Source organism: Amphiprion ocellaris, chromosome 10 (genome assembly GCF_022539595.1).
Source record: "Amphiprion ocellaris isolate individual 3 ecotype Okinawa chromosome 10, ASM2253959v1, whole genome shotgun sequence".
Lineage (NCBI taxonomy): Eukaryota > Metazoa > Chordata > Actinopteri > Pomacentridae > Amphiprion > Amphiprion ocellaris.
Genome location: NC_072775.1, coordinates 21,214,962 through 21,239,037, shown reverse-complemented (window position 1 = coordinate 21,239,037; position 24,076 = coordinate 21,214,962). Strand labels below are relative to the sequence as shown.

At 39.3% G+C, this 24,076-nt stretch overlaps 2 protein-coding genes across 3 annotated transcripts in view; one reads left to right on the top strand and one right to left on the bottom strand.

Annotated features, from left to right (window-relative positions):
- mmp16b (matrix metallopeptidase 16b (membrane-inserted)) overlaps positions 1 to 6,672 on the bottom strand; it is a 29,638-nt gene extending 22,966 nt beyond the window's left edge. Inside the window, exon 1 of the mRNA XM_055014205.1 lies at positions 6,531 to 6,672. The gene's annotated coding sequence lies outside the window, so the exon portion shown is untranslated. The remainder of the gene's footprint in view (positions 1 to 6,530) is intronic.
- Positions 6,673 to 6,714: 42 nt separating this feature from the next.
- egfra (epidermal growth factor receptor a (erythroblastic leukemia viral (v-erb-b) oncogene homolog, avian)) overlaps positions 6,715 to 24,076 on the top strand; it is a 48,407-nt gene continuing 31,045 nt past the window's right edge. For both annotated transcript variants that reach the window (XM_023277838.3, XM_023277837.3), the window contains exon 1: positions 6,715 to 6,855. In XM_023277838.3, the coding sequence (XP_023133606.2) occupies positions 6,783 to 6,855 (73 nt within the window). In that variant the 5' untranslated portion in view covers positions 6,715 to 6,782. The remainder of the gene's footprint in view (positions 6,856 to 24,076) is intronic.

The following is a 24,076-nucleotide window of genomic DNA, read 5'->3' as shown; positions in this document are numbered from 1 at the left end:
CCTTCAGGAGATTATTCACATTACTCATAACTGTGAACAAGGTGTTCCATGTTTTGAAACAGGATGTGACTGGTTGTGAAGTTGGGAAAGGGATTCCTATTGGATTAAAACAGGTTCATTCATTTACTTTGAGGTGTTTACTGTGTAACCCATTAGGATGCCATGGAGACCACATGCTCTGGCAAGTGAACATGGCTCAGGGCCAAAGACCAGGGTCCTCATCAGGAAAGTAAAACACAGCCCAACAACACACATGTCCACATTTTATCATTCTTTATGAAGACAAATCAAAGTGCATGTGAGAGTGTATTCAGTGTTACAAAACAAGATATTCCTACATTCAAATATTTGGCTTTACTATTTTATTTAGCAAGTTTAGCTGTAGGAGATTCGCCTTGAGGGGGGCAGATGGTGAGATACAAGGTAATCTCACTGGCTTCTCTAATTAAACCTAATTAATTGGTACTTGACAGTTTGCTCTGAATGCCTGAGGCTCTTCAACTGTACTGCTGAAAACAGGATTTGGAATGCTATTATTAAAGCCTTTATGGATTTTCTCACATTAAATCCAAGTCTTTTCTCACATGTCAGATATATGGGAGCCATGGCAAACACATGAAATAGTGCAGACATTCAGAGAAAGGTAATCTGAAAGCAAAGGTGTATTGTTCGATGATGTTGTCATTTTGGGAACCACATTAGTTATGATTTGGATTCATTGGTTGTTTAATATTTCTGCTCATCTTCCTCCAGGTGAGAATTAGATAACGTGAAATTCTACTTTCTAAATAAAGCTAATCAGGAGTTTTCTAATTAAAATGAAATCTCTTTCCCTTAACCTTACTTGGTCATGTCATTAAAATCAGATTTTAAAAAAAAGCTCTTGTTGCATTTAAAACAACAAACACGACGACACGGAGAATCATTTTATGTCATTAAAAATCATCTATTCATCTTTTCTTACAGGATAAAAAAAAGCCCATCATAGTTTTCCACATCCCAATTCAAATAGCCTTTTTTTATTCAAACAACTGCCCAAAACATGAACATAGCAATTTACTGTGACACATTATGTTATTTCATCAGATTTCTTTCATACTGTATGAAAAAGAAAAGCATCAGATCTACACATCTGAGAAACTGAAATCAGCACGTTTGGTGTGTGTAACAATTATTTAAAAATCAAAAGAGTGTACCGTGCTTTCACCTTATGCTGCGAGGAAAAACATTCTGTTGCACTAAAAGAAATGGCAGAGAGTGTGAAATTGAACTATTAGAGTACCTTACTTGTATACTACATTTAAAAATGGATCAATTCTATAACATTTTGGAACCCTTATTTGAGCCATATAGAGCTTGGTGTCTCCTCCATCATGCTGCACGGATGTTTTTGAATGTTCTCATTGCACATTATTATTGTAACCTCTAATGTTTTGTCTACAAGCCAGTTGCATGGGTTTTTGGTTTGTTACTCCACCAAGGGACACGGCAGAGTTATGTGATGCTCGGTGTGTGTTTGTCCGTCTGTTTGTCTGTCCATCTGTCTGTTAGCAATGTTACTCAAAAATGGACGGATTTAGATGAAATTTTGAGGTAAGGTAAGAAATGACACAAGGACCAACTGATTAGATTTTGGCAGTGATGCAGCTTATAGTCTGGATCCACGGATTTGTTAAAGATTTCTGTATCACTGCAAGATAGTGGCACGGCGTCACTGTAACTATGACAAGTGAAGACTATGTCAGCTGCCTGCTGACGATCACATGATTGCAATCCTACTACACATCTACCACTGTAGACTTATCAGGACTTATCAGGACTTATCCATCAGAAATGATACAAGGAACAATTGATTAAATTGTGGGGTGTTTCTGAGTCCCATAAATTCCCACCGCCCGCTACATATGTAGGTCATGCGATTTAGTATCCGTACATAACGTACATTTGTATAACACACCTGTGCTCAGCGCAACGTCATTTTGTTTGCGGGTACATCTATATTAAATGGCCACAATCTGTAGTGCCGTGATTTCTGATCATCAGTAACTAATAAACAAATGCTGCATTTCTGACAATGCCATATGGGGGAATGAACAGCCTTGGCGGAGCACTACGCTCTCTCTAGTTTTGTCTTGTTTTGTTTATTAGTGCTTTTAATAATGAATGAATCTTCTATTTGTTGTAAAGGAGAAAATCAATAAACACAGACTGCAGTATTTTTTGTAAGCTCTTCTAAACAGCCTAATCTGTGTTGGTCACTGCATTTATTGTCTGAAACAGAACTAGTGTGATGTTTGTTTGGGTTGATGCAGCAGATGCCGCGTCTTCGAGTGAAAGTGAATCCTACGTGATCCCATATGTCGCCCTTAACTTCTTTGCTTCTCCAGCGTCATCTCATCCCAGACATGTACAAGAAGATGAACAAGGAATTAATAATGGTAACGGTGGTGGTGGGGGTTGTTACTTTCCTGTGCCTGTTTTTAAAAACACTGTTGCTGGTCCATCTGGGTCCTGTCATGCAGATCAGACATGAGACCTTCAGGACCCCTCACATAACTGTTCTGCCTCACTGAACCAATTAATAGGAATCCTTGTATAAACATTATGTTCTTAGAAGATGTATCTTATACTGTTTGGCATTAAATGCACCTAAAGTCCCTCCCTGATTGTTCATTTAACCTCTAAAAGCTCAACCCTGTTCACTTTAAAACGACTCTATGAAGCACAGTGGCAAGTTGTAATACTGGAGTAATTCAGTCATTATACAAGCTGAAATCAGAACCTGTGTCTCAGAAAGAGCCATGGTATAGAATGTCTTACTCTGCAAGCTGACAGGATTGGTTTCTTAGACTTGTTACATATGAAAACCAGTGAGTCTGAATCAGTGTTTCTGAGTGTCATCAGTACTCTGCAGTTTAAGCTGGTTTCTCAAGTCATGCATATTAAAAACACCATCTGGACATGTTAGAAGAAGGTAAAAATCTTGATTTTCACCAGAGGGGCTCTTTGATAAATTAAACGTGAGCTGCTGTAATTAACTCATGCTGCTAATCTATAATGTTCCTTCAGGTACTAAACACCAGCACAGTGATAATTTAACATACAAGATGGAAAATATAAGAATATTACACTGTGGGACATCATCTCTTGTCTCGCTCCTCACACTTTCTTCCTCCCATTCTGTCTCTCATTTCTTTATCTTACATTCATTTGAATCCCCAGCCAGACCGGCCATTATTCTGTGTTTGTTTAGTGTCTCTGCTTGTCTCAGAACAGCAGTGGAAGGCAAAATAAAACACAGTAACAACTGTAACTTCTTTCTTTCTCACTAAAACATTTCATAATCGAGCCAGTGGTGTAGAAATTGGCCACTAGTAGGACGTCGAGGGGATTTCTTTCTCCCCCTCTCTCTCCTCTTAAATAAACCACCACTGTGGTTCAATATGTGGCAAACCTTGGTTTCAAAACGTTTCAGTCAAATGTATGACCCCGAAGGAAAGCTGAATTTTGATTTCCACTAAAAATAAGACAGCAATATGTGACCTCTCCTGATCCTCGTTAGGAGACTTTGAGCATTTCAACTCTCATGTCTTCTTACGGGTTCCCTCTGTTAACGTTTTCCCCTCAGAGACAAAGGCCATGGATGTTTTATTTCTGTTTGTCAATGACAGCCCTTGTAACAGTCAAACTGGCAGTTGCATCACATCCACACCACAGAAAGCAGCTCACTGGGCTGTCTCATGTGAAACGTTAGCTTCACATTAGGTAATTTCGTCTCGAGGAGAATGGTCATGATTTCACCCGACACAATAACCTCTTCCGCCAACAGTACAACCAAAGACGATTTGCTGAGCCCATTAGGCTGCGATAATGAAATAAACACCGGCGTGAAAAATGATTTCTATCACTCCTGTCCCCATAGAGTCTGATATGTGTACAGCAACAAACACATTTAAGCAGCTTGACGTCCAATTAGACTCGCTCCCATAAGACAGACACTCTGTCAACAGCCTCGACGTTTCCCCCGTTTAATCCCTGCCTGACACTGATGCTGACGACTGTCTTTCATGCTCGCACGTCAAGAAATAAATATGGGTAAAATGCTAATAGGATGTCAGAAGTTTTTATCGGCCAAATTCAGTGCAGCCTTCAGAAGTTAGCTTTGACATCCAGGATAAGTCATCATCATCCTAAGTTTTTGTGCCATAAATAGCTCCTGGAACATCAGAGTTTGTGCAGGTCTGTTTAAAAAAAAAAATCCACCAAAAAGAAGATATTAATCTGTAAAATGACCCTGCATCACATCTCTAAGTCTGGCTGGAGCTTTGATATCACTGAGCATTAGTCATTCATAAAACTTAATCACTTTCCCTAAAAAAGGTCTGACTCCTGTTCTTGCAAATTAATTAGGGTATTTTCATTGTTTTGTTTATCTTTTTAGAGAAATGCTAAAGGACCAAAATCCCATCAAAAGCCCATAGAAATATGCCCTATGGAGATATCATCAGAGCATCAAGCCAAACATAACATAAGAATGCCACCAGCTCACTGCAGCATCAAAACAAAGAAAGCATCTAATATTTAATTATATTTTATTATCCTTCTGTGTATATACAGAAAAAAATATGTTTTTCAAGTTAATATCTATGTATTTGAGTACATTAATACAAGTCGTTTCAAACAGTAACTTTACATATGCAAAAGGAGCAGACCAATAAATCAGTCTGGTTTTAGGGACGACGTCAACTTTTCAGTGAGTCTGGTTTCAGTTTGAATACCATAAATGAGTGATACATAACAAGACATTGTAGAGCAATAACATCAAATCCCAGACAGCAATCCAAATATTGTTAAACTATTTCAGTAGGGTAAACTGGGGTAAGATGTGCCCCCGAGGTAAGAAGTGAGAGGGGACTGTCTGCTCTTTAAATAGCACTGAAATCCTTTAACTGGTGGGAAGAAATGACAAAACAAAGTCTTTTTTAGGTAAATTAAAGTAATATTTTGACAGATTTGTTTATATCATAATACACATATACAAATGTTTTCTTATGGTAAAAATGAGAGTCAAATGGTTATCCATTAGTTGAACACATGAACATGTAAGTGTAGGAGGTTGTAGTTGGTTGTGATTTCTAAATTTGTTCCCCTACTTCTTGTGCACATATTTTATTGATATTCAAAATATACACAGTTTCAAAGAAAATAAATGTTGTTTGTGAGGGGAATTCTAACACTATATTAATCATTTAAAGTTCATTTGGCTTACAAACATAACTTTCCCTTCTGTCTAAAAATGTGAATTAACTGCAATTTATCTCATCATCTTACCAGTTGTGAAAGTGGAAGCCCATTTAAACTAACTGAATTTGAGAAGACAAAATATTTACTTGAATTAGTTAGAATTGTTTTGACAACTATAACTTAGTTTAACAAAAACGCAAAGTCAGTTTCCACCATGTCTGTCTTCTCCTGACTCCTATGTCTGGATAGTTTTAGCTCTTTAGTAATGTATTCTCTGAAGTCTTCTTATAGACTAGTTTGGTTTCTTTAAAAAATGATGTTAAGAAGTGTTTTTTTAAAAAAAATGTCAAATTAACAATTTCTAAAAATAAACACTTTAAGCTGAAATAACTTCAAATTAATTAAATTCAGTCCAAGTTTGTTTATATAGCACCAATTCCAAAATATGTGTCATCTCATAGCACTTCACATAGTAAGGTGAAGACCTTACAAATTTTAAACAGAACCCAAAAGTCCAAAGCTGACTTTAGATTCCCTATGAGCAAGCAGTTGGGGATGGTGAAAAGGAACCAGAAATAAATAAATAAATAAATGCATTTAATGAGGAGAGGAAAAAGAAAACCCAAACAGAACCAGGCTCAGGGAAGGTGGCCATCTGCCTCGACCAGTTGGAGTGAGGGTGGGGAAGAGGGGGATGGGGCAGTATTCATCTCATATTTACATTAACTAAGCTAAAAAAAAAAAAAAAAGATGAGTTGATCTGACTAAATTCCTGTATTAGGTTTTACAGTGTACATGGCGTCTTGGTCATCACCATCAAAAAATGAAACTTTTTTTAAAAAAATGTCTTCATGCAAAAACAAACAAAAAACAAAACAAACAAAAAAACCCTGCTGATACATTCTGATTTAGATTTTGGTCAAACAAACTAACAAAACACATAAATTACAGTATTGGCTGGGTTCTTAAGTGTTCATTTTTATTTTACCTGTTTTATTTTTGAGCATTTATATCTTTAATGTTGTTGAAAAGCGCATTACAAATAGAATTTATTATTATTATTATTATTATTTTCTGGGTCATTTTTGCTTCACTAAGTAATGAATTACACCATAAAATCATCACTGAGAACAACAGGTTTGACGGCAACTTAAGCAATTATATCTGGGATTTTTGCATGTTGTGGCTTTTTCATAGAAATGTCGTGCACTTTTCCCAGCTATAGTCCAGTTTTTCGGGATTGTGCGGCTGTGTGAGAGTGTATGAGAGTGTTTCAGTGTGTGTACCTGAGCAGTGCGACGCGCATCTGTCCTCCCTCCTGCTGACGTCAGAGCAGCCAGCAGTTCGTCCTCGCCGCCGGAGCTCGGACTGCCGGAGATATCTGCGAGGAGGAGGAGCTGTCAAAGTTTCCCACAGAAGGAAAAGTCTTTCACTTAACGAGGACAAAACCCGAGGATTTGGGGACTGTTTGAACAAGCGGAATTTGTCGTCTTGTTGGCATGGAATGACACCTTCTCACCGGGAGCGTCAGAAACACGATGGCAAGCGTTTTTCTCAAGTGGATCACCTCTCTGCTCTGGCTGGGCTCCTGCGTTCTGGCGGAAAGGAAAGGTACGTTAGAGGAGCTGAGCCGTAACAGTACGCAGGCAGCCTTTCCCCTCTCTCTCTCTCTTTTTTTTTTTTTTAACTTGTCCTACATTTCCATAAATCACACAGAAATCACAGGCTGGCCACGAAGCCGCAGAGAAACTTGATCCAGCATGAGAGAAAAGTTTCTCACAGTCTCGCTGCTCAGTCTGTGACCTGGTTAAAGCTAAAGAAAGGCTTCAAGAAAGTTGAGCCTTCACGATCAGTACGTGCCAGGTTTTGATAACGAATGTTGTGTGAATGTTGTGATAAATCGATTAGTTGGTTAATTGCGTAAAAACGCATCTTTGCCAAAATGACGATGAACTGAGTCTAGAAATGTGCGGCACATGGATAGTCATGATGATGTGGAGATAGGATGTGGATGGAGCAAGTTTTTCCAAGTCCAGCTAAAGTCGTTTTAATAAATATATAAACTGTTTAATCTGCCTGGTTTATGAAACTGATCATCTGTGGGGGATTTTCCATCCTGCATTCCGAGTTCTGTACTCATATTGGGCAACATCAGAATTAAAACTGGGACATGGTGTCACCTTGAAACACTAAAAGTACACTTGATGCCTTTTCTTACTTTTTTCTAAGATCTCCCCAGACTGACATTGTCGTATTTTCTCCTTTGAGACTTCCCTTTATTTCCTGCATCCAAACCAGCAGCTCACATTCAGTGTTTTATGCATTTGAGCATCTTCTTACATGGTAAAAGGAAAGCGGATACTTGTGCCCAACTTTTATCTGGTCCTCAAAAGGAAATTAGATCAATACGTGAAGAGAGTCACTTCATCCTGATTGCACAAATGGAAAAAAACATCAGTGTGAGGAAAGTGTGAGGCTGATGAAACACGTGAGGCTGTTTCTGAGCTTTTCTTGTTAAAGTGTTTTTCTTTTGGCCATGAAGTGAAGGTCACAGAAATGTTTCTTTTGTTTTTTCTTTTCCAGTGATATGATAATGTTTTGACTGTCGCTTTAATGTTTTTCTTCTTTGCCAATGATGATGTCTTTTTATTTCAGTAGATGAAAGTCAAAACAAAAGTGCCGCAATAAAACTGAAAAAATAGATATAATAAAAATTTTGAATTAATCCGCATTGGTTCGGGTGACTCAGGGATCACAAAGGCCAGATGTCAGGAGGGAAAGTGACCAGGAGTATCACTTTCCTCCCTAATGACTTTAACTTCCTATTCTCATGAATCATAATTGTCCACAGTCATTGCAGTGTTGTTCCTCCTTTTAAGCAGATAAGCGTGTGTGTCCAGTGCCAGCAGTGCACGTGTACGTTGCATCTTTCCTGTCTGGTCCAACAAGTAACAGCCAGTGCCGCTTTTCAGAGAACCATAACAAATCAAAAGTGTTTGTGAGCCAAAAAGACAGCGTCCCTAAATATTTCTGGGCTTCTAAACAAAACTAGACAGTGCGCATTTCATGCCGCAGCAAGTCTCCCACAGTAAATAAGGATTTGGGAATTTTATTAAGACTGAAGAAGATTAGTAATGAGCAGCTGTAATGATAGATATGGTATGCAGTGCTATTTGGTTTAATTACTCTTCATTTTTCACAACGAATCCAATTTCCATTTCAAGGGAAATGCAAGCTCCACCATATGGTCTGACAGTTTTACTTGCTGTTGTTGTTGTTGTCGGTTTTGTTTTTGTCTCAAGGTTGAGACAGATGTTTCAATGTGGAGCACCAGGTTTTCTTAGCACACAGTGTCTGTAATGGTTAAAGTGGATTAAAAGAAGATGTCAGATTGTGATGATGTTTGTTTGGCATCAACATGGACAACTGCAGAAGATAAATAATGAATATTTGAATATGTGGGATGTTGTACATCTTGATAAACTCAAAGAATCCAGACATGAATTACTGTTATTTATTAAAGAAAGAGTAGCTGGAGGGGATCACAGGGTGGTTGTACCTGCCAGTTTGCAGTAGGTTTATCTACTAACTTTAGCTGAAACAAATAAAGCAGAATTTAGTCCTTAATGTTGAATACTTTCTTTGGTCCTGCATTTACAAAATATCAAAATGGAATAAAAAAAATCGGCCTCATTCTAAGCTTAGTAACAATGCATTTCTGAGATAATCCAAAGGGGTTTGAAAGGGTTTTCATATGCTTTAAGAAGGATAATTTCCTCAATCCATGAAGAAACATGTAATCCTCTGATTTATTTTAAAATTACCAAACCAGAAGATCCAAGTTTTCCAGGGATGGTTGATATTCATTCTAATTTAGTTTGGTCTGTTTGACCTGTTTAAGAGTGTTTGTGTCACTTGGGAGCATCTGGTCAGGGGTTTAAACTTGGAAGTCACAGGAGATTTTAAGCTAAGAAAACCATAAAAATGACTGAGATTATGGAAAAAAACAAACCCTTTGTACGTTCTTCTGTGGTTTTATGTCTTCGTAGAGTGTCCTGTGAAATACCAACATTTTTACTTTATGTAGCTCAGTGAGCTTAAGAGAAAAAACTCTTTTTGTTACACTGTCACATATTCATCTAAATAAAATGTGTAAAATACATGAATGAATCATCAATTTGTGAAATATTTGAAGACAATTTGAACTCAGCACATTATTGGGAAATAATCATTATTATATAGAAAGTAGTTTATTTCCTGAAAGATATATTTGTTTGAAAGTGATTTTTTTTTCAGTTTTTGTTGTTTCATGGCATTTGAAGTTTTTTTTCATAATGACATTCAATTTTGTAAAGCTATTTTTCATTTTTGCAATTTTTGTATCGTAATGCTGCTTATCATGCTAGTGGTGTAGTTGCTGACCTCTTAAAAAACAATCTTTAGGCTCCATGCAGACATTAATGTAACAGTTCGCATTGTTTTGTTTTTTTTAGTTATGACAACTTCTTATGAAATTATGTTCAACCAACAAACTATGTTGAGCTAGGAGAATTAGTCTTCCATATTTATAATTTTAAAAAAAGACCAGTTACTAAATAATTGGTAGCATAAACCTGAGCTCAAGGTGAAAAAAAAGTTATCAAGCCAATACAATACTGTGTGAATGTGTGATTACCAACATATATTATATGAACACGACTCACAAAGACGATGTTTATCTAAACCAATACATTGAATATTATTAGAATAAGTCCCACAAAATATAATGGAAATAACAATGGTAAGAGAATGATAATGTAATTTGAATAATTTTCTAAATTATGATGCTAACTTAGGATTATTTATTTCTTACTGGACACTTGCGAGCTCCTTTAACCTCAGCCCCAAACAGTGGTGTTCTAATTCTAATTCAAAAGTGTAAGAAATAGTTTCTAATGTAATCTAGTTAACTGGTGTGTTATTTCCAGGAGTAATTTAGTGTCACTTCCAAGCCAAGGAATACATTTTTATCTTATAGCATTAGTTTTTGAGGTTACAGATTACAACCCCCCCAAAAAAACTCAGTTTGATGAATTTTCCTGCTGAGATTTAAAGGTATTTACACTCCAGCAACCTTAGTTAAGATAACGAAAAATAATACTTACAGTGTCGGATCCTGTGTTTAAAATGAACTATTTGATTTAGCTGGGTAAGACTTACAGATTTAGCTTCAGTTTATGTATCCATTGGCAGCATGGCAGCTGGAGATGTCTTTTTAAACAAACTCATGAAGCTAACATTAGTTCAGTACACTAGCAGTGAAAGCTGTCATATCAGCCATCAAGCTGATTATCATTGGCAAGAAAGGAGAAGCTTTTGTCTACTTCTGCCTGAAATCAGTGTTTAAAAAATACAAAGAGTTTTGAGTGTTACATCACTGCTTATTGTCTGTGCAGGATCAGCCAGGATCAGTTAATAAGGACTTTGTTAAGTTAGCAGCAACAGCTGAAAATGTCTGTCGGAAATAGCAAATAAAAACGCCTTAATAGCCTTTCTCCAGGTAAAGATGAAAGTTGTTACATGTTAAGTGTATCCAGCTACACTTTGCTCCAGCATTCAGCCCTCCTCTAGTTGCAGGTCTGTGATGGGATGGACATTAGGGCCAGTTGGAAGTGAATGTGAGATTTGATAATGTACCTGGCAGAAAGCAGCCTCTCCCACAGGAAGCCCACCTGTCAGTCCTGAGCTCAGCGACAGCCTGCCACGGTTTGATGGCTTCTGTGGGAGTCGGACAAGACTTGCTGAATAATGGAAAAGCTCCTCGTCCCCCGCAATGGCATGCTCATTTTATTAACTGTCATCATCTGTGGGGAGGTTGCAAATAATGCCCACAGCTTCACAGCCAACCACAAGTAATAATGGAGGTGATTTATTTCCCACATGAAATGCTAAATGATCTCGAATTAAAGTGGTCTCGTTCTATTTGCGGCTGGAGTTGTACTGGAGAGATGATGATTACATCTTTTATTGTACACTTAATATTTCTAACCCCTTCTTCTTTTTATTGTAGACTACTGCCAGAGGTGTTTATTTGTAGTGAATCTGCCCCACAGACTGGCCTCCGTCTGGCCTATTATTAACCTGTGCAAGATCAAACTAATCACAGGAGCATGTCAACAGCTAAATCCTTAATCCCTAATGCGAGCCTACCAGGCTTGCTTTGGGCGCTCGATAACCCGCTTATATCAATATGCTTTGATAGAGTTAATGAGTTGTTCAGGCTCTTCACAGAATCAGATTGGAAGACAATATACTGCTGCTGTAGGTGAAGTCCAGCTTCATCATTTTTGCAATGAAATGTGCTTGCACACCTGCAAAATTTGGGCTGAATCATGACAAAATTTCAGTCCTGCAGTGCATTTCAGCATCCTGAGTAAGTGCTTTTCCCTGTGCATGGAGTTGAGATCTAACAACCCAGCTTCCTTCATCAGTCATCTGTTTTTTTTCCATCACTTTCAGAGAGCTGTGCCTTTTCTTTTCATTAAAGCCCACTCTCTGGGACTGGATGGATGTTGTTAGTGAAATATAGGTTATGATTCTGTGTAATCCTAGAACTTCGAGTCTGCGTTTTAGGGTCTGCAGTGATCCTGCTACTACTTCTCCTGCTGCTGCTGCTATGTCTTGCTGGTCCTCTGACGATCTTCCCAGACGTCCATCTGCTGCAGCAATTGTCGGAAATACGTTTTTTTTTGTCTTTTTTTTTTTTTTTTGGTTTGAGCCGTGGGATCTGGAGTGTGATTTCTTGCCGCCCTCTCTGCTTGCTTTGATAAACTGCACCGTGTCTGAGTGGTGGAGTTTCTGGAGTACTACTGACACAGTGCAGGATTTTGGTTTCACTCGAGGACAATAGTGCCTCTGTCAAGGGCAGGTTATCTGGCAGCACTGATGCTTCTGTAGAGCAACTGAGATCTGAACCGTGCAGCAGATGCACCCGAGGCTAGACATGTATGTCATCAAGGGGGAACACAGAAGTGAAGCAGCTTTTGTTCTTCTTTTAAGTGTAGAAGCATATCCGAACACAGTAAATCTATTGTGTAGCCCTAAAAAATCAAGGATGTACTGCACTTCTCTAAGTTTTAACGATGCGTCAGGTTCTTTCTGCTGTAGTTTGTATACATCCAGCGAGAATGGAATAAGTGAGTAAATGTGTGGTTACTCATTGAACGGATTTGTGTCTTTTGTTTGTACATGGTGACAAAGTCATCCACTGCATTTATGGCCTTTCCATGATCCACTGGTTGTGCATGAAGAAACCAGTGGAAAGAGACCCAGATACTGAGGCTGGAAAAAAGGCCTTCTGCTATCTTCCATCTCATCAGGTGCAGTGTCGTGCTAAAAGGGAAAAGAGGCCACAGCTCCAGTCGAGCTGTTATGCAGTACAGACATTTGTATGTCTGTCTCAAAGAATGTGAGGTGATGTGGACGAGGAGTCATAACTTTGTCTGGTTTCATTCTTTTGCCTTTTGGAGTAAAGTTTAAAGCCCTTGTTAGACTAAAAAATGACCATATAGTAAACAAAGCTCACGGATGGTTCTCATTTTCTCAAGGACACACAGTATTATGATTCATCAACATCATTTTTCTATGAGTGTCTCTTACATTGGAAAAAGAATAAACCAACATAGAGCTTCTTGTTTTTGATTATTTGCTGTTTTGTTTGTCTCATGTTACACGTTACCAAGTTGAGTATCTTTGAGTTTAGGACAGTTGGTTGAACAAAACGGAATTTTATGATATTAACACTAGCTTTAGGAAAAGGTGACTGGTATTTTTCACTATTTTCTGAACAAAGATCCAGCAAATAACTGAGAAAACAATTAGCAGGTCAATCAGAATTGAAAGCTGCAGCCCTATATACCACTTAAATTGAGACAGGCGTGTCTAAAAAGCTCAACCATTTAAAAGGCAGTACTGGATATAATACAAGTGCTCAAAATGTCTTACCAATTAATTTCTGTTGTAGAGCAATTTTCTGTCTTGACAGAACAATTTCAAATGTGTCTTGTTTCACTGAAACTGCTGAAACAGTAAGTCAGCTTTAGTGGAGAAGGTAAAGATGGAAAGTGGGCACAGAACACGTTTCCATCCTGGAGGCTTTCAGCCTGGATGAAAGCCACGACTCTCACACACCCTCGCACACTCCGCTCAAGAGAATTTTGCAGCTCAGTTCAGTTCTGAAAGACAGCAAGCAGACCTACTTTGAGACATTCTTCCTTACAAACAAATAACTTTCTGTTTTGTATTCAGTAGTGGGTTCTATGGATCTTCATGTCACTATGCAAATGTAGGAGATGTCAATGAGATGGACAGGGGTGGTGCACGGATCAAAGGAAGAATCACAGCAGCGAAGAAAAACGGGAAAGGCGGGGGGTACACAAACAAGCATCAGAAGGATGGAGGGAGATCTTTGGAATTTATTCCTTCACTTAATTGTTCGTCAAAGAGGCCTCAATCTGCTCTATGTAGTTGCTGCTGCTTCAGTTTAGTTTCTCACTGTTATCCTACAGAGCTCCTATAGGTGTGTCATCTTCTCTAATGACCTCCAGGTCAACCTGAGGAGCCTCAAACAGTGCTCGCCCTAAAGAGGAATCCCCTACAGGGAGCAGAACAATAGCTCCACAAACAAATCTCCATCTCAGAATAATTTCAGAAGAACGCATTGTTTGAAGGGTGGTGGCGGATCTGTGAAACTTGCTTCCCTAATAGCATTTAGCCTTTTTCCTGTGTGGTCCATTAGCCTAGTGAGCTAAATGGTGCATTTTAGACTGTGACTCACTGCAAGTGGTTTGGACCTTTTAGTACATTTTGGTTAATTTGCCCAGTTTTTGTGTATGAATCCCTGGATTTGACTAAAGCAGTTGGGATAAAAGTCTTGGATGTTTATTTTGTTTTCCCCTTTGTAGTGTAAAATCAGGGGCCTTCCTGCTTCTCATCCTGATTTAGAGGATGTTGAAGCTCGTTAACACCTTTAACCTAAAGCATGAGGATATTTTCCGCTGACTTGCATCGGCATTGCTTAAAGGTTCAGGTTTTTCCCTGTTTACAGATATAAACAATGGAGATTTTATGACAGATATTGATGTCAAACTGCTTTGCTTGACTTACCTTGAACTGACCTCACGCAACTGACTGACATCAAATCATGCTGTATCTGCAGAATTTGTAGAAAAGATAATTATTTATGCCTTTCAAGGGAATCCTGATCTGGCTCATGTGGACACAAGTTTTCATCGCTTAACTACCTACGAAAAAGAGTGTTTTCTTTGCAAACGCTATTAAGGCATTACATGCTTCACTGCAAGGGTTGGGTGGAGTGTCAATCAGGACCTACATACACTAACTTTCCAGTAATTACGGAAAAGCTTCAGTGATATTATAATCTTCTATCTTACATTCGACTGCACTTAGATGCCAGCAGTCAGAGAAAAATGGCTCATTCACTTCATGCGTTTGAGTCGAGGTACATAAAAATGGAAAGCTTGCTTAATAGAAAAGACTTTCTCAAACATAAACTAAACATCTACAGACACGCTGAATGGCTTGTTAACTGATAACCTGTATTACCTCCAGGTTCTTTCTTGTCTAGACTGTGCGTCACATCTTTAAATGCTCCTGGTAATGACAAGATGCAAGTGTCCAAAGTGTGTTCTCAACTTACTGGGTGTCTATTGTGGTGAGCTTCCCTGACAGGAGCGTCTCCCACAGAATCTTAACGCTGAACATCAGCCAATACTACACATATTTGGTGGATTTGTGACTGGCTTCCAAATAAGATAATGGGAGGACATGCATGACTGAGAAATACAAAGAAAAGGAAACGTAAATGAGACAAATTATACGAATGAATGTAGAAACCCCAAGTCTGCGGACAAAAGCTCCTTTGTGCAGGACTTTGTTGTCTTCTGTGACACAGGCTTATCTGTCTTCCCTGACCTTAACTTGCCATGTAGACATGACTTTACAGCCTTGTGTCAACAGAGAGGAGAAAGGCGTCTCTGTTGGCTAAAAGGCTCAGACAGGGTAACAGAATCCATTTAATTTATGTCGAATTGGGGCATCAAGTCCTATATATCAGTGGAGATTTTACCTTGAAATGCTAACAGGTCTAACATTTCTTAAGTGGAACACTGCAGCTGTATTTTGACTTGGTTGCTCTCAGCAAAATGCTTACATAGTCTCAATGAGAATGTTAAAATCTGGATGTTTGGCAGGTATAGGGTTTATGGTGACCTCCATTTTGTTCTCTTCAGTGCTACCTATGGCAATGAGCAGTAAGTGCTGGGGTGTTTTGAACCTCCTTCCCAGAGATCCAAACAGTGTCGCCTGTGTGACGTCTTCATTTAGTTGGTATTTGGCACCTAGGCCACGCCTGCATTACAATTTCAGGTCCGCATGCCTGAAAGCAAAAAGGGGTCTGAGATGAGGAAAAAAACTGCAGTGGAAAAAACCAGTACAACGCTTCACACACAAGTGAGTTGAAGAGCGACTGGCAGGAAGATAACTGCATGGTGATGGAACACTAACTGTCAGGGTGTCTGTCGGCACCTATGAATGTGAGGAGTTTCATATAATTTAATTAGTAAAAGCTCAATCATTGTGTATCCTTAAGTGGTAGTAGATAGTGACTTTACATTTATTTAAGTGAAAGTCCTTTCACATTGCTACCTCGGGATCTACAAAATTCTTACAATTTTAAGGGGAACATGAATAGCTGTACCAAATTTTATGAAAATCTATTCAGTAGTTTTCGAAACATTTTCCTCTACGCTACAAATGACAACCTCATTATGACACTTAAAGGAAGTCTCTAATTTAATTTGGAAACTTTATTGCATAAAACTTTGACCTGCTGGTGGTATCAGAAGACGTGAATTAGGATTCATCCTCTGGGCTTCATGGATGTCTTCTACCACGTTTAGTTCCTACAAATGAACAAAAGCTGCCAAAACAACCAGCAAATCAACCCGTTGACATATGTAGAGCTGCCTGCAGCTGAGGTTAAAATAGTGATAAATGCTTGATCAGGTAGTTTTGTATATGCCTGAAGATTTGTCTCCAAAGCCACAAGAACACGGTAATTTATAGATACCAACACGAAATCACCTGACAGCCAGCTAAGTATAATTCTGGCAAGTCAATAACAAATGTTCCTCCTCATGACAAAGTCTGAATTACGACAGCAATGATGATAGGGCTGCTGGCAGAGTCCTGTGGATGGGTGTGTTAGAGGAGCAGAAGAGGATGTCACTTCTTCTTGTGCTTTGATTCCAGCATTTTACAAGCTTGCTTTGCCTCTCAGGGATTTCATCAGCATTGTAAAATGTATTTCATACCAGCCATTTACAGGTGGGCCGACAGTGTTGTTCATTATATTGTCGAAACGGCGAGGCTTGGCTGCAGAGTTGATCTGTGATTTGTTTAACTCCTACAGCACTAAAACATAATATGCCCCACACCCCTTGTATAGTACCTTTTCTAATTACTTAGTAAGTTTCAACAACACCAATGTTTCATTGAGCTCGGAATTAATTTCCTGGTGGGACTTTGAGCGGAACATCTCTATTACTGCGTGTTTTCATAATTGAAGCCAGAGGCTTGTAAAAAAAAAAAAAAAAAAAAAAAGAAAGAAGGAATTCTGCTTGCTTCAACTGCAGCGTTTCCTTCCCATAAAATGGTTAAAGTGACCCTGTTATTGCCAGATTGTCCACTAAATCATTAATGTAGGCACATATTTCAAATATATACTCTTGTACTATATCACATAACAGCCTCATCGCTGATAAATGATCAATATCTACTCCTCTCCTTTCATTTTCATAACAAACCACTTCAGCTTGATAGCTGTGGGGCTCAGCGGAGAATGGGTAGTGGAGAAATACCCTGGAGTGCATAGCTGGACCAGAGCCAGGAAGCAAGGATTAGCCCTCTGGACCAGCACTGTATCCACCACATCAACAACCTCTTCCTGAGCTGATTAGGCAGCAGTCTGAGATTTTTTAATATGAATCGACTTGTTTAGTTTTTATCTAAGTATTATTGTGATAATCAGGCATGGAGGAGATTTACAGTAGATTAAAAATACTCAGGACCTAATTGGGTTTTCATGTCAAAGTACATGTAAACAACCAACTGCATTTGATTTCTTTAAACAGTCAAACTGGAATCTCAAACTGAATGTACAGATGGGTGAATAATGAAAGGAAAAGCCAACTTAAAGTCTCTTAGTAAGGTATTAGGCCACCTAGTGCCACCACAACAGCTTTACCTTGCCAATGATTCTTCTAGTCTGTTTAACTCTTGAGGGATCATTATTCTAAAAGACTTTCTTTTATCTGGTGTTTTGATGATGGTGGTGGAGAGTGCTGTTGTAAATGTTGAGCCAAAACCTCCCATAGGTGTTTGCTTGGGTTGAGATGTGGTGACTATGGAGGTCATCGTAAAAGATTCACATCATTTTTTATTATTAATAAAGCGTTCAGTGGCCACAGAGTGGATAATGAAGCACTTTGAGACCCTATGGCTGGGAGCATTGTCTTTCTGGAATAGACCACTCCCTTCAGGATGGAAATGTTTTACCATGTCATTAAAGGTGATCACTGACAAAATCTGTGTTTTAATTTGCAGTCAAAAGAGACAAGTGGGTCCAAACTCTGCCAGCAAACTGTCCTCACAGTATAAGTAGAGCTACCGGATCCCCTCAATGTAGTGGTGAAGGATTCAGGTTTTTCCATTAATTTGTCTATACATTAGACAGGCACTAGAATTTGCCTTTTCTTTCTTTCTCTCTTTTTTTGTGTATTCTGGCTTGGTGTAGAACATTTTGGATGCTTCTTATGCAGAACTGGGATCTGAAGTGTCCAAGATCTGTCCTGCATTATAAATGGTTGGCAACTGTTGGTCGATTGAAAAACATCCGGAATGGGATCCAGGATATGGAGCTGAAAACATCATTACATCTGCTGAGCTGTTTAAATCATGGTTTTAATGGCCATAACAATCTTGCCATGTGCTCACTGAGAAGCAGCAGTGGAGCTGTTGATCATATCATACTATCATTCTGGAAAGATGGAGGTCATCATAGAATGGTAGATGTTCAGATTTGTGTGACCTCAAGGTCCATTTTGTAGCTACTCTGGGGCTTTCAGTCATATCAAACACGTTTGCACTTGAAGAAATGTTCATCTTTTTGGTTATTTGCAGGGCTTCTCATTCATTTTGGTTTGAAAGCTGACACTGAAAGTTATTTTAGACCTTGGAAACAATCTCAAAGCAAAGAGAAGAGGACTGTATGATGAGATCGAAATGTAAAGCTTTCAAATGGACGTTCTCTGCCAGCTTTCCAAGATCTATAATGAACTTTCAGTCTCAAAATCTTTGCAATGGCAATGTGTAATATAAATTGAAATGTTTCTCACCAACATTAAGAAGTATGGTACATTAAAGTTGGTAACATTTTACAGGAGTTTTTACCTTTTCCCTGGGCTGGACATTAGATAGCTTCAGTGTTGGAAAGGTTTTGTGTCCTGGCTTTCAAACTGATTGTCCACTCTGGAGTAGTCATGGGAGTCTTTAGTGTGTGTTTCCTACACAGTGCTTCTGAGCCAGTGTCCTTGTGTTCAGCAGCGTAGCTGATAGCGAGAAAAGGGTCTAGTCTGCCAAGTGTCAGGCCTTTGATGAGTGATGCAAAGCAGCCAGGCCTTAGGTCTGTGTTTCTGTCGTGAGGGGGCGGCCTTGAAACAACCACCCTCCTCAGTCATAATCATCCTAAGCAAGCTTTGGACATTGTTTTGGAGCTGTGTTAACCATGTGTGATGTGCTTTTTCTGTCAGGAACAGGATAACGCCCCACACGCTAACAATGGATGAAATCTGAGCCGTGGGCTTTGGGGAGAGGTGTTTGATGAAAATCTAGCACCATTTTCTGTCAGCCCTCGCTGTTCACACTAGTATTGTGGAGACAGAATGGTTTTGAAAGCACTCCGAAAATTTTAACTGAACACTCCCAGGCCCCAAGTACTTGGCAGTGGTACCCCGTAGCATTTCAGACATTTCAGTTTGATGTGTCATCAGGAAGACGTAGCGAAATTCTTCCGAGCTATCCTGTGCAAATTAAATTGGTCATGCTTTTGGCGAGTACAACACAACATGTAACAAAATACCATTTCACGGCGTTGAAAATTATGAGAGTTCCTCGGCTGTACAAATGAATTCCCTGAGCTCCATTTGTCCCTGACTCTTGCCCTCTGCCAGTGTGGATGAGGAAGAAACTACTCATCAGTGGATTTAAGGGCCTGCTGATGTGTAAAGCTGAGGCTGAAATGGTGAGTAAGGGCTGAGCAACAGAGTAAAGCTTACTAACTCAAACCCTGGGGCTTTTGTAGAATATTCCTTTTATGGGGTCACTTTCTGTGAGGACTGCAGTGGGCCTGAGTTGCTAGAGACATGACTAAGGCAGTAACAGAGTTGTTGGCAGGCAACACTGCGAAAGAGCGGTTAGATCTACACAGAAATGAACCCGTCAGTGATCGGGCTAAAAATAAGAAGTCCTTAAGCAGAAAGGCTGCCTCAAAGAACGCCTATCTGCTTTGTTTGGACTAAGTGAGGACTCCAGTCAGTGAAGGTTATCTGCCTTCTGTGTTGAGGTGCTCCAACCTGGGCCTGCTGCTCTGAGCCGGGAATGCTTAAACCAACAGGGGATTCCCGAATCACAGCTGCTTTCTCTTGCTGGAATGATGTGTGAAATGTGTGGGTTTCTTCACTTGTGGTTGTTGTTTTTCTTTCTTTCTTTCTTTCTTTCTTTCTCTCGCTCGCTCTTCCTCTGCTCTTCTTTTCCAGGCATGGCTCAGCGATGGCTGGTGGAAGGAGGGTTGGGGGGGTGAGGCACTGAGCAGTGAGTTAGCAGCAGCCTGCTCAACGCCCACTCCCTCTCCAGCCTTCCTCTCAGGCTTCCTGTGGGATTGAAGAGGAGTATGGCTTTAACAGGGAATGAGAGGGGAAAAAAAGAGGGGGGGGGTCGTCTTGGCTAGAATGAGTTTCAATAGGGGGAATGTCTGGACGTTAAAGAGGAAGTGGGTTGAATGTTGGAACATTCTCGGGGAATGGTGGGTGCATTATTGGAATTTAAATGGGCCTGGACTTGTGTGAGTTTTGAGTAACAGCGGTGGGTTGTTTGGTACCTTTGCAGAGCACTAATGGACTTTCCAACAGGACATAAGGGAGGATTGACTGATTAAAATTATGGCTTCATTATTTGGGCCCTTCATAAGTATGTTTCAGTTTGAGAGTACAAGGAACAACACAGTGTCTAACTAATTCCACTGAATCAGTTCAGTGCCCAGTAATTTCTGCCTTTTGCAATGCGTCTGCTATCACTGTTGGGTAATGAATACATCACTGACTATGGACGTAAATATGCAGTATGTTGATTATTCACAGCAGTGGCTCAAACAATAACTAGCACGAATGCAATAAAAGAGTGTTTGGTAGGCCAGTAACTATATAATGATTATTTTTGAAATCAAAAAGTTGGCCCACTAAAATTACAAAACAAACAAAAAAAAAACCAAGCTCTCACTTTCCTCTGACAAACATGTTTGGTTTTATTTACACTGTTTCTGTATCTTTGTTTTTGAGATTTTTGCCTCCATTCCATTATGGTGCCGTTGGTGAAAAATAAGTAACTCTGCATTGCTCTTAAGAGCAATACAACAAGCTGGCAACGCAAAAGTGAGATGTTATCACCATTATACGTTGGTGCGGTGAATAGTCAGCAAAACTCTGTTTATACATGCAGGTTGACCTTAGCATTTATTGCATTTATTGCTTGTGTTTCAAGCAACAAGGAAAATGTAACTATTTAGCTCTATTTTTAGATTTTCCCTTTTATATGTACACAACCATTCAGAAGTTTGCTGTTACTTAGAAATGTCCTTATTTTGAAAGAAAAGCTTTTTTTCAATGAAGATAACATTTAATGAATCAGAAACACAGTCTAGACATTGTTAATGTGGTAAATGACTATTCTATCTGGAAACGGCTGATTTTTAATGGAATATCTCCATAGGGGTACAGAGGAACATTTCCAGCAACCATCACTCCTGTATTCTAATGCTACATTGTGTTAGCTAATGGTGTTGAAAGGCTAATTGATGATTAGAAAACCCTTGAGCAATTATGTTAGCACATGAATAAAAGTGTGAGTTTTCATGGAAAACATGAATTGTCTGGGTGACCCCAAACTTTTGAACGATAGTGTATGTTTTCTCTGTAGGGGAATATTTTGCTCTTCAGCCGCTAAATGCTACATTGTGCTCATTGCTTCCATGCTAACTTTTTCTGTCTGTTGTTTTGTGCTTGGCAGGTAGTGTACAGTAAGCTTACCACAAATTTTTCTGAAAAAAAACTCTGATAATCAGATTAAAATGAAACAGTATAGGTTTAAGTTTGGGCCAGGAAACCTGAACAATGAGCTGAAAGGTGCTTTACAGCTCTCTAGAGTTAATGTGAAGAGAGCTGCAGAGTTGGATGATGTTTCTTTTCAAGTACTCTGGTCTGTTGTTAATATAAAAATACTGATTACTGCACCTTTAAAATGAAGAGAAAAACATATTTTCCTAGAGCAATGTCTATGTTACTGTGGATCATATGCAGACACAATTTTTTACTTAAAATTTGTAAACTGTTCAATAATATTAACAACGCAGACAAAATTCCATTTTATCTCCATTGTATTAGGTTGTCTCTGCTCTTCAATCTACACTGAGTCTTGTTCTTAAATAAGACATTATCGGAGGCTATCTTTAAGGTCTTAGAAATGCTGCTCATCACAGTATGCAAGATTGTGAGTATACATACTGTTTTCCTGTGTTTGTGCAGAACCTAAATCCATGATTTCCTCACGCTGAGGTGGAGAGTAAACAATATGATGGCCCGACCACAGGTATCTGGAGTGTCTCACTGACTGGTAGCGAGCAGTCGTCAGGAGCAGAGAGTAAACATTAGCCTTTTTGGCCTTTATTTGGTCACTTTGCTGAGCTTTTACCAGACTAAACTACACTGACTGCGCTCAAAGTCAGGCCTGGCCAACAAGTGTAGTCAGAGGGATGGAACTCTTTAGAGGACATGTGACGTGCTCAGTAGGATTCTTCATTTTCTTGTGTTCTGCAGCTGACCACTCCCATGTTTTTGTCCCTTTTGTTAGCCGTCAGGGAAAGGTCATCTATGTTCATACGTCAAGTGCGAAGCTTTACACCCCCTTTCCACAGTCTGACCCCACAGCCCACTGCTATGTCCCACATCTACATTTGGTTAACTAAACCACAAACCACTCCTGACTCTCGTTTTCCTCTCTCTCTCACTTCCTTTCCATCGGCCCTCCTTCTCAAATAGTACATTTAGTTTGATTTAAACTCTCCTCATGCCGTCCTCCCCTGGAGACGATAATCAGCTACCATCTGGTTGAACGTCGCAGGGTGGCCATCTGAACTCACCCTGTGCAAAGATCAACTTCCTGAGATGTCAGAGGGGCTTGTGTTGTTGCATTCACTGGGGATGGGGAAGGAAAGTGTGCGTGTGTGTTAGAATGGAGTGGGGGGGTATCCTCCCATCTTAACTGGCCCCTTCTTTTCTGAGGCCCCAAGATGTTTTCTCTAAGGGATTGATGCATCTCCCACGCAAAGGAAGACTGTGTTTCCCCTGAACAGAGAGCAGGATATCAGGGAGTTTTAAGTCCTTACTACAAAGCATGTTTATAGGAACTTAACACACCACCACAAAATGCATATATGACGACTAGAACTGCTGCTTTTGTCTTTATATGACATCTGATCCCTCATATTCTCCAGAATCTCAACCAGTCAGAGAATATACGAGGAGGAAGTAGGAAGTAGGAAGAGCTGAATGCACTGAAAGAATCAAGGAAGCGGCTTTTTTTCCATTCATTCACTGATAGTTGGGCTTTGAGAGATTTATGCTTCCCCCAGATCTGAAGAGTTGGAAACTTAGAGCACTGCAACCCCAAGGAGCCCTGACTTTAAACAGAGGCTGATTCAAGCAGATTGTGTCTTTTTTCTCCTTCCTGTCACTGTCCTCCTACCATACACTGGCACAGATATATTAGAGGGTTAACCATAATTTACCTACAAATAAGGGAATTAATCTTGGCATCGATTTGTTATCAAGGCAGGAACATTGCAGATTGAGTTACATAAGCGGTTTTGCTGTAATGCTGTTGACTTGGAGAGAGAAATAAACAACTCCTGTCAGTAAGCACTGTAACTTCCCTTTAATCATTTGTACGTTTTCAGATAATGTAATTTTCAGACTCTGGACACAGTGTAATTGAATTACAGGTAGTGAAAGAGAGGAAGAGAAAGAGGCAGGAACATTTGTGTTGCGTGTAAAGTACAAAGCATAATGATTTACTGTAAATGTATAGAAAATGGCTCACTGTGCCAAAGGAAACCATTAGATGTCCCAGGAAAGTTGGTTTGTGTTTGTGGACGCTCACTTTTTCTACTAAAGGAGAAAAAAATTATCAAGTTTCATCCAAACGCGTAAATGAGACCTCATAAAGTGAATTTATGGCAGACTTCGACTTTTTTTTCCTTTGCTGGTTTTGGTCCTTAGCATCGTACACTTGATCTCGCCATGTTTAGTTAATGTGTCTCAAATGTTTACTGTAAATTGTCTGCAGTGACTTTGGTTATATATCCTGCTCTATTTGTACATATTTTCTCCGTAAAATAAGTTTCTCATCTTCAAAGTTGAAAGAAGAGGTTTACTTTGTACTGTTT